At 43.2% G+C, this 11,256-nt stretch overlaps 1 protein-coding gene across 1 annotated transcript in view; it reads right to left on the reverse strand.

Annotated features, from left to right (window-relative positions):
• Positions 1–9,663: 9,663 nt before the first annotated feature.
• LOC106959825 (uncharacterized) overlaps positions 9,664–11,256 on the reverse strand; it is a 5,547-nt gene continuing 3,954 nt past the window's right edge. Inside the window, exon 2 of the mRNA XM_015052613.1 lies at positions 9,664–11,246. Within this exon, the coding sequence (XP_014908099.1) occupies positions 10,843–11,246 (404 nt within the window). The 3' untranslated portion in view covers positions 9,664–10,842. The remainder of the gene's footprint in view (positions 11,247–11,256) is intronic.

Consider the following 11,256-nt stretch of genomic DNA (forward strand, 5'->3'; position numbering starts at 1 on the left):
TCTCTTGCAGGTACTGCGTACCCCCGCTAAATCTTTTAGGGGTACGCAGTACCCTGCCGTACCCCCTTACTTTCACCCCTGCATATAAGTATTGTTGCTGTAGCAACAACGTCAAAATCACTACATACATACATAGACTAGTGGTCCGAGTTAGCTTAGCATCAGGTCGAATTTACTTCTAACAGAAAAATACATAATTTCTCTACAAATGAAGATGTCTGCGATAACTGTTCTCATATGTAATTAATTCAACTTATAATACTTACAGGTGATGCTTTAGCAAGCAAGAAAACAATGTAAGCAGGACTGAGGAACTGCCATGCGGCTGAAACTATGCTGTACTTCCTGTTTTCTACTTTCCCTACTAGTTTTTGACAACTACCAAGAATGACCACTAGATGGCATTGTTTCGCACAAAATAAGATAACAAAACATTGAACATAACACTCCCCGCCTGGGATCATTAGAGTCCCACATAAACATTCAAACATTAATGTCCTTTGAAAACATAAGCAAAACCACCTCAGTGACTGGGCAGCAAAATGTCCTTTTATAGTCCCCATTTGAGGTCGTTACTTCAACCCTTCTGACTAGTCCATCTTGACCTGGAAAGATCTTTGAGATAACACCCATAGGCCACTCGTTCCTCTTCACTTGAGTATTTCTGTGCAGCACTATGTCTCCATCTTTAAGGCTCGGTCTCTTGTTCTGCCACTTATGGCGAAACTGCAGAGTATGGAGGTATTCGCGCTTCTATTTAGCCCAGAATGTGTCCGCAAGACTCTGTACTCTTTTCCACTGTTCATTTAGCATTATGCCGTTCTTAAAGTCTCCAGGTGGATGGGGCAAAGATCCAGTTTTTAGAGTGAGCAACAATGCTGGTGTGACAATAAGGGGTGACTTAGGGTCAGATGATACTGGAACAAGAGGACATGCGTTCATAATGGCAGACACTTCGGCTATAAAAGTTGACAGAAGTTCATGGGTTAACTGCGCTTTTTTGCAGACCTGAAACATGGAGTCGAGGATGCTGGCAATCCCAATCATCTGTTCCCAAGCACCTCCCATGTGCAATGCGTGGGGTGGATTGAAAATCCAAGAGCAGTTTTGCTGACTCAAGTAGCTTTCAATGTTCTGGAAGCCAAGGTCAGTTTTACTCATTTTCAGGGCTCGGGCAGCACCAAATAAATTTGTACCATAGTCAGATCTGATCTGCTTTGCCAGACCTCTAATGGCGAAAAGATGTCTCTGGGCATTAATGAAACTGTCAGTGCTCATTGACTCAATTAACTCAATGTGGACTGCTCTCGTAGACATACATGAGAACATAACGGCCCACCATTATGAGTTGGCTTGTCCACATCTTGTGCGTTTGTAAAACCACGTCCCAGGGGTCGAACATAACATCGACGTATGTGAAGGGTGGTGCAACTTGCAATCTTTCTGAAGGCAAACTTTCCATTTGCCGACATTCTGTCTTCCCCCTTAACTTCCTGCAGGTGACATCTGAAAATGACTGTGCTGATACATCGCTTAGCTCCAAAAAGCCAACATCCTGCCACTCTAAAAGCTCCTTCTGTGAAATGTCTCCCTTGGTGTTTGACAGCTTCATGGAAGTAGTGTATAAGCAGAATCGCTAGGTGATGTTGACCAGGAATGATGAGTGGATTAGTAGTGGCAATGCCCAGTTCTGACTGTGCTATTCGGCCCCCCAATTCTTAAAAGACAGTGACTGTCAAGAATTGGGTATAAATTCCAAAGACTGCTTGAGGAAGGGATCCTGGATCCTTCAAGTAGGCACTTGATTTCCTCCTTGTAAAGCTCTCTCTGAACACTTTTTACCATGCAGGCCTGTGCTTTTACCATCTCTTCTTCTGTCGGACGACACATATGCCAGCCATAACAGCCAGTAGCCTGGTTAAAGTGGGTAAAGGAATAGGCAATATGGCTCAAATGCGCTATTGCTCTCTTGAGAGTACTGTATTTTGAAAATCTTTCAAAATGTTCAGGACTTACAGTGCTTCTTTCAACTTGTGTCAAGTTCGTAATCACCTCAGGACGTACCTCTATGTCTTGTGCAGGGTCAACGAGGTCGTATGTTTCTTGAGATGAAAGTTGCACAGAAGAGTTTATGAGAAAGGGTGGTCCTTCAAACCATGTGGTACTACTCAGCAGTTCTGCTGGTACAGATCGGGACCCGTGGTCAGCGGGATTGAGTTCAGATACTGTGTGTTTCCACTGAGTTGGGTGAGTGGACTGGAGGATGCGCTGAACTCTGTTGTGCACATAGACATAAAATCTGCGTGTCTGGTTGTATATGTACCCCAATACGACCTTGCTGTCGGTGTAGTACACAACGTCATCAAATGCACAGTCCATTTCTGCTAAGATCAGCTCTGCGACTTCAACTGCGAGAACTGCAGCACATAGCTCCAATCTCGGAACTGTCAGACCTGCTTGAGGAGCCAACTTTGTCTTTGCCAACACAAAACCAACTTCTGTGTTGTCTGTTGTTGAGACCTTTATGTAGGCAACAGCAGCAATGGCTTTCACTGATGCATCAGCAAAAACACAAAGCTCTCTCCTTTGGGCATTTGCTGTGGAGAGGGAAGTGTAAGGCCGCGGTATTTGGAGATGTTGCAAGTGTTTAAGCGAGTCTCTCCATTTAGTCCACTCAGCCTTCATGCTCTCTGGAAAGGGAGCATCCCAGTCCCCTGTTAGACTGTTAAGCTCCCGCAGTAACAGCCTACCTTGAATTGTGATTGGAGCGAGAAATCCGAGCGGATCATAGAGACTATTCACTGTAGAGAGGACACCTCTTCGTGTAAAGGGTTTTTGATCGTCTGTAAACTGGAACGTGAAATTGTCCGTATTTATGTTCCAAAACAATCCCAGACTGCGCTGTACAGGCAAGTTCTCAGCAAAAACATTCAAGTTCTCAATGTCTTTAGCTCGATCCTCAGGTGGGAAAGCTTCTAGAACAGCTGGCCTATTAGAGGTCACTTTGTGTAACCGGAGGTCACAGGATGCAAGAGTGTACTGCACTTGTTTTAGGATATGAACTGCTTCTTCTTCCGTGGCAAATGACTTCAGCGCTTCATCAATGTAGAAATTCCGCTCAATGAATTTGCACACATCTTCTCCAAGGTGCGTTTCTCCATCAGCAGCAGCTCTCCGCAGACCGTATATAGCGACGGAGGGAGGGGGACTGTTCCCAAAGATATGTACTCGCAAGCGGTACTCAATAACTTCACAAGAGAAACTGTTGTCTTTGTACCACATAAAGCGTAAAAAGTCTCTGTGGTTTTCTGTGACAACAAGCAATGAAACATATGCTCAATGTCTGCAGTCACAGCCACTTGTTCCTTCCTAAACCTCATCAATGTTCCTATCAGACTATTGTTGAGGTCAGGACCAGTGAGTAATATGTCATTGAGTGAGACACCCTCATATGGTGCACTCGAGTCAAAAACGACTCGGATTTTGTTGGGTTTCTTAGGGTGATAAACCCCAAACAAGGGTAAGTACCAACATTCTTGGTGCTTACTAAGAGGTGGTGTCCCGTCCATGCTGTGTTAAACACTCATTCAGTTCACCTGCCACGCCTGATTGCTTACCTGGCGTAAGCAATCAGGTAAGCAATCTGATTGCTTACCTGATTGCTTAAACACCTTAAGGGGTGTTTAAGTAGGCCTTGCCCTACTTAAACACCCCTCAGCCTCTGCTTCCTTGCCAGATTATCAACAACCACGAGCCAGTAGAGATCCAGCGTTTCCTTCCAAGCCTTCAGTGTTTCTTCGACTCCCCTTCTGACCACGGATTTACCCCTCCTGCCAAGCCCTTCATCAGACCCTCTGTTCCTCTGCTCCACCCGTCCACTGCTCTACAGGTCAATTAAGCTGAACATTTCTAAGATACCCCTCATTTATCCGTGCATCACCAGTCTTCTCTCCTCTCTCCTCAGTGCTGTGTTTGATGACCTCTCCCTGAGCAGAAACCAGTATCTGAAAAAATAAACTTTTTCCCTTTTTGTATACTCCTGTGTGTTGTTGAATTTCCGGGTCCCCTCTGAGTGTCCTGACAGGTGGAGCAACTTCTGCATGGCCTCTACTCAGCATCTTCTCCATAAACTCAAGGGAATGGGCTTTCATCTGAGGGCGTTTGTCCAGCGTGCGTCTAAGGGACATGAGGCGATAATGAGCTAGTTGCTTGTTGTTGGGTAAGCGGTGGCGTGCCGACCTAAATGACAGAGGCCCTACCCAGCTATTGTCACTGTCTTGGTAGAATTGCGAGTCCATGATGTGCATGAACTGCTGATCCTCAACTGACGGCTGCCAGTTTGTGATCATCTGCGGTGCGTGTGAAGACCTGTTGTCCTAAACAGTCCAGTTTATTGCAGGGTTCAGACCTGTATGTAAATTTCTCTTTGATTTTGATTTGGCTATCATAAGGCTGGAGATAACTTGAGCGACTGTTATCCAAGATGTACGTTTTGCAGCTGTTCACACCTTCAGGCTTATGTGCTCCTCCAAGACAGACGTCGCCAGCAACCACCCAACCTAGAGCTAGTCTTTGTGCGAATGGGGAGTTGTTTGGGCCATTTACTTATTCTGACTTTGTGTACTCAGCACATCTCATCAGATCACATCAGCCTAACAGAAGTCTTATGTCAGCGTTTGGATCAAGAGGTGGAATCATACTGGCAATAAGTTCCAGATGAGTGTGGTGACGAGCAGCTTATGGAGTAGGTATCTCAGAGCGGTTATTAGGAATTTCAATGCATAGGTAAGGGAAGACTTATCTTCTCATCACTGACTCCACAATGAAGCCTGAAGGTCTTCTGTCACGTCTGTGAGCCCAGCAGATTTTTTTAATGTGTAGGGATGATTTGGCCCTTTAATCTGGAAAAGGTAAAAGAACTGGGAATGTGCGAGTGAGCAGTTGCTCTGTTCATCTAAAATTGCGTACATTTTTTTAGACTGACCTCTTGTCCAGCTGGATGAACATTCACGACTATTATTTTTGAACATTCTCTGGCACTCACTCCTTCTCCACACACCTCTGTACACCTGGAAGTGACTTATTGGGTGTCTGTTTTGTCATTTCCCCCGCCCTGCTGTAATGGGGGAGACAATGACTTAGACTCCCATGGTGCTGGACCTGGGTGGAGGGCAGAAATGTGACTAAAGCTATCACACTCAGTACAGATGGTTTCAACAGTGCAGTTTTTTGCAAGATGGTCAGTAGAGGCACAACATCGAAACCAGATGTTTAATTTCTTGAGAAACTGTTTGCGATCCTCTAAGGGTTTCTCCCTGAATCCTCTGCACCTTTGAAGAGGATGGGGTTTGCTATGAATTGGGCACAGTTTATTTGGACTTGTTGAAGTTTTTTTCTCCTCTGCATTCACCTTGTCAACAGTTGATATCTGTGTTTTGTGGGCAGATATGGGCACGTTAGAAAACCTTTCTTGTCCTTGTTTTCTATTTGCTATGCCTGGATGATTAGAACTGTACAGGTTAAAGCTTGGGTCTGTATGGGTTTTAGCTTCAGTGCATATAAAGTCTGTAGAAACTTTGAAAGGAGAGAAACCCACATTGTACTCACGTTTGTACTTTGAACCATAAGACATCCACTTCTCTTGAATATTGTGAGGTAGTTTTTTCAACTATTGGTTGAATTCCTCTTGATGTGTCCAAATAGGACAGGCCAGGTAAAAAACCATCCGTCTTGGCAGCTTCTAGCTCTAGCAACAGATCAGCTAGGTCACGCAGTTTGAGGGTTTCTCTGGCTGTGATCTTGGGAAAACTTTCCACCTTATTGAAAAGTGCCTGCTCTATGGCTTCTAGAGAGCCGTAGATTTCCTCAAGCCTTTCCCAAGCATTAAACCTGCTACAGGGGTCCTGATATTGGCAGCCTTAATCTGTTTGGCTTGTTTGCTGGAGTTCTTACCCAGGTAGTGTATGAGTAAATCAAGCTCTTCTCCCGCAGACAGCTCGAGACCCACAATGGCACCTTTGAAAGATGATTTCCATGCCCAGTAGGTCATCAAAATTTGTAAGACCAGAGGTTATTAGTTGACTGTGAGCTAGGTATTTGGCAAGGTCATAAGTAGGTTGAGTTGGTACACAGTTACCACCTACCGGAGTGGTGGTGTAATGTGCTGGATTCAAGGGAGCAAATTGAGGTTGTAACATAACTACTATGTTTGTTTTTTTTCCTGGATAAATACATTAAGAGTAAATGTATCATCTGATACCACTGTCCATATAACAGCTGCTGTTATTTCATTGTAAAATTATTCCGAATTTCCACTTTTAAAACTGATTTTTTGGGACCTGGTGCAGCCGGAAGCGCACCATTGATTGGTGGGCGGGGCAGATGCCTTTATAGTTGGGCAGGCCGCTGCAAGGTGCGTGTGTCTTTGTTTCTCCCACGGTTGCTACAATCGGCGGCTACATGTTGGCTTATGTGTTTGATTGGCTCAACTGAGATTGTAAGTGCCAGTTTTGCTATCAGTGGCTGGGATCGTGGTTGGTTTGCTGGGTGCTACACCTATTGTGCATTTCTGCAGTGTTGCTCTGCTGGCGTTGCAGGCTGCAGCTGGAGGTTATTGTGGTGTGCGGCTTTCATCTGGTCCTCACCTGCTGACCCGCACTCTCCCGGGTTAGGCTGTGTTTCCACCCCTAGGTAAGCTACCTGCGATTTAGATTTTAATTTATTTTACCTGGATCCACAGTAATGGGTTTTCTGTTTCAGGCACCCGATTGTGTTTTGGAGCTGTAGCACTTTGGACACTCTGCTGTCTTGTCTTGTTTTGCCATTGTTTGTTTGGGCCCCTCTCAAAACCTGCTGCGGAATGGGCAGGCTGTGTGGGCGGGGCATTTATACTCATGCCCCTTTGAAAGGACTCTGAAACCGGACAACAATTTGTTCCATCGTTTGAAGTGTTTTTTTTTTTTAATTACTAATTTGTTTGCTTTCTTTTGGATTGGTTTACTAATTTGCTTTTGTATTGCATGGTTTGTTTTGTTTTTTGTTAGAATAATTGAAATTGTCATTTGTTTCACATGTTCCCTTTTGTTCCAGAGACCGAGTAGTAGGCCTGAAGCCTCGTCTTTAAAAAAGAGAAATGTTTTAAGGAAATTGTTTAATAAAATATTGTGCACTGCTCAGTCTGTGTTCGAGTGCATCTTGTAACTTTTAAAAAGATCTCCACCTACTGGTCACACATGTATAGCCTAATATTGTTCAGTAATCATTATTTATTTATGTTTATATATTTATATGTATTGATATTACAAGACGAGAGCGGTCCATTAGGCGTCTATCCCTTTACGGCCCGGTCTACGGAAGACGGGTCCTTCGAAGGCCACGGATACGGACAACCAGAAGAGAGAAGCTGTAGCCTTCGACTAGCTGCCTAGCCTCCATCTCGGCGTTATGTTGCTTAGGAACCGTGACAAAGTGAAGCACAGAGCGGCGAAGGAAAAAAGCGGACTCGAAGTTGGTTTTTGTTGCTCTTTATTTCTGTATTATTCCTCACCTTTGGTAATAAAGGCTGTTCCATAGTAAAAAAAAGATATCTGTCTGATTCTAAAATATTTAAACATGTATAGCAAGGAATGTAAGCAAATTATTCATTTTCAAATACTCTCCAGATCTCTGGAAGTAAGACATTACAGTTAAGTAAAACTGTTATGTTTGAAGGCTTAACTTTAATCTGTCAAACCCATTTTCTCAGGAATAAATTTAATAGTTTAGTGAACCAAAACATTTTACAGCCATTACCTGACTTATTATCTGTGTTTCACCTCCACTCATAGGTGGAAACTAGCGAGAGTTTTTAAAACGATTTGCCAGGAGACGGATGTTCTCTCTCGGTGTACCAAACCTGGAGCGCCCGGCCAGCTGACAGTTGGCGACGGGAGCTGGCTGTTAATGGAGCAGGAGCACACATCTCCGAAAACGTCGGAGCAATATTGTAATTAAGTGATTTATTGATGAATCGAGCAGATATTTGAGATCTATACATCTACGTTCTCGCCTAAAAACATTGTAAAAAATCATTGTGTAATTTTAAGTGTAACACAGCAAAAATCATTGTGCCGCCATTGCTGCTTTTCTGAACACAGTTTTAAATGATGCAGACCCTAAATTTGGACACAGCTGTTTTTTGTTCGACTCCCTCTAGTGGTCTGGAGCACTTCCATTTTCAGCACTTTTTGTTTGCATCTTTTCTCTTATTTGCTGCATTTCATTTGTGGTTGTTTTTCTTTGCGTCTCTTTTTTGTTTGCTTCATTTGCTTTTTGTTTGCATCTCTTTTTTGTTTGCTGCATTTAATTTGCTTACATCTCTTTTTTTGTTTCCATGTTTTCTCTGTTGCTGCACATTTGTACCTATCGGCCACCATAGAGAGCAGCCGATGGTCTTCTGGGCAGATTTTATGGAATTATTTAAGGAATAGACATTCCTTTGGGTGAAACCATAACCACCTGCTAAGAGGAGAATTACAACAAGAAGACAGCTGAACTGGAAGCACAACTAACAGCAATATTTCACCACGTAGTCTAGACCATCTTGACAGCAGAGAGCCATATCACAGTAGTGTCCACTTTGTTTACATGAAGAAAACAAATTCTGCAGCCCTGAGCATCTTTGTGCTCATAGGGATTAAGTGTTTCACATATTTTATTCTTTTCATCTTTTATCTTTCTATTCAACAACTTAAGAGGTTTCCCTTAAGTTTAGTAAAGTGAGAAAACCATGTTTAGTTGACTTTTAGCATAGCTGACTTAACTTTTTTTTTAAATATAGTGATTTTTATCCACCCATCCATATATCCATTATTTAATATGCTTATACTTCCAGGTGTTCGAGGGGAGCTGTCAATGGGTGAGAAGCAGGGTATACCCTTGACAGGTAGCCAGTCCATCTCAGGGCAACACAGACAACTATGTACACACACACTCACACCTAAAGAGAATTTACAGACACCAATTAATCTAACAGTCACATTTTTTTGGACTGTGAGAGGAAGCCATGACACCCAGACAGAATTCACGCAGGCATGCACAGGGAGAACATGCAAACACCATACAGAAAGACCTCAGGCTGGGTCTTGAACCCAGGACCTTCAAAATACCTAGTAATGAGTTTCATCCTAAAAACTACAATAGAGTTGAATGAATCTGCTGAAGGTAAATCATTTTAATTTTTTTTAAAGTAAACAAATTCTAATGCTTGAAATTCTGTTTATCAGAAAATCCTTTTTTGCCAAAATGACTAATTAAAATTCTACAGAGTATGATAGATGGAGAACAGATACTGGACTGTACTTACCGCTTCCGTGTGAACAGGGTGCACAGCAAAGAGGAGTGCTGTGAAGAAAGCCAGGCATGGGTTCTCAAACACCCAACGTTCACATGTGTACATGAGCAGGCAGGTAACGGCGCAGTGCAAGCACACATTTATGATATGGAAATACAGAGGCGTCATGCCACCCAGTAGGATGTTCAACCTGATCAGAAGAAAAATAGATATGAATCAGTCAATCAATAAAACCAGCAACAAGTTTATGTATTTGTAATCAACGTATCAGGGTTTATATTAAGTAGTAATATGTTTAACAGACTTCAAATATACAAGGACACNCTTTGATTTTGATTTGGCTGTCACAAGGCTGGAGATAACTTGAGCGACTGTTATCTAAGATGTATGTTTTGTAGCTGTTCACACCTTCAGGCTTGTGTGCTCCTCCAAGACAGACGTCGCCAACGATCACCCAACCTAGATCTAGTCTTTGTGCGAATGGAGAGTCGTTTGGGCCATTTATTTGTTCTCTGACCTTGTGTACTCTCAGCACATCTCTGCCTAACAAAAGTGTTATGTCAGCGTTTGGATCAAGAGGTGGAATCATACTGGCAATACGTTCCAGATGAGTGTGGTGACGAGCAGCTTCTGGAGTAGGTATCTCAAAGCGGTTATTAGGAATTTCATTGCATTCAAGGAGTGTAGGTAAAGGAAGACTTATCTTCTCATCTACTGACTCCACAATGAAGTCTGAAGCTCTTCTGCCCATCACGTCTGTGAGCCCAGCACATGTTTTTAATGTGTAGTGATGATTTGGCCCTTTAATCTGGAAAAGATCAAAGAACTGGGAACGTGCTAGTGAGCGGTTGCTCTGTTCATCTAAAATTGCGTACATTTTTTTAGACTGACCTCTTTGTCCAGCTGGATGAACATTCACAAGTATTATTTTTGAACATTCTCTGGCACTCACTCCTTCTCCACACACCTCTGTACACCTGGAGGTGACTTCTTGGGTGTCTGTTTTGTCATTCTCCCCGCCCTGCTGTAACTGGGGAGACAACGACTTAGACGCCCATGGTGCTGGACCTGGGTGGAGGGCGGAAATGTGACTAAAGCTATCACACTCAGTACAGATGGTTTCGACAGTGCAGTTTTTTGCAAGATGGTCAGTAGAGTCACAACATCGAAAGCAGATGTTGAATTTCTTGAGAAACTGTTTGCGATCCTCTAAGGGTTTCTCCCTGAATCCTCTGCACCTTTGAAGAGGATGGGGTTTGTTATGAATTGGGCACAGTTTATTTGGACTTGTTGAGGCTTTTTTCTCATCTGTATCCACCTTGTTAACAGTTGATATCTGTGTTTTGTGGACAGATATAGGTGCTTTAGAAAACCTTTCTTGTCCTTGTTTTCTATCTGTTATGCCTGAATGATTAGAACTGTACATGATAAAGCTTGGGTCTGTACGGGTTTTAGCTTCAGTGCGAATAAAGTCTGTGAAAACTTTGAAAGGGGGGAAACCCACATTGTACTCACGTTTGTATTTTGAACCATAAGACATCCACTTCTCTTGAATATTGTGAGGTAGTTTTTTCAACTATTGGTTGAATTCCTCTTGATGTGTCCAAATAGGACAGGCCAGGTAAAAAGCCATCCGTCTTGGCAGTTTCTAGCTCTAGCAACAGATCAGCTAGGTCACGCAGTTTGAGGGTTTCTCTGGCTGTGTTCTTGGGAAAACTTTCCACCTTTTTGAAAAGCGCCTGCTCTATGGCTTCTGGAGAGCCATAGATTTCCTCAAGCCTTTCCCAAGCCATCATTAAACCTGCTGCAGGGCTCCTGATATTAGCAGCCTTTATTTGTTTGGCTTGTTTGCTGGAATTCTTACCCAGGTAGCGTATGAGTAAATCAAGCTCTTCTCCTGCAGACAGCTCGAGACCTACAATGGC

This window comes from Poecilia latipinna, unplaced genomic scaffold, assembly GCF_001443285.1.
Source record: "Poecilia latipinna isolate Pla-1442-1.1 unplaced genomic scaffold, P_latipinna-1.0 Scaffold1122, whole genome shotgun sequence".
Lineage (NCBI taxonomy): Eukaryota > Metazoa > Chordata > Actinopteri > Cyprinodontiformes > Poeciliidae > Poecilia > Poecilia latipinna.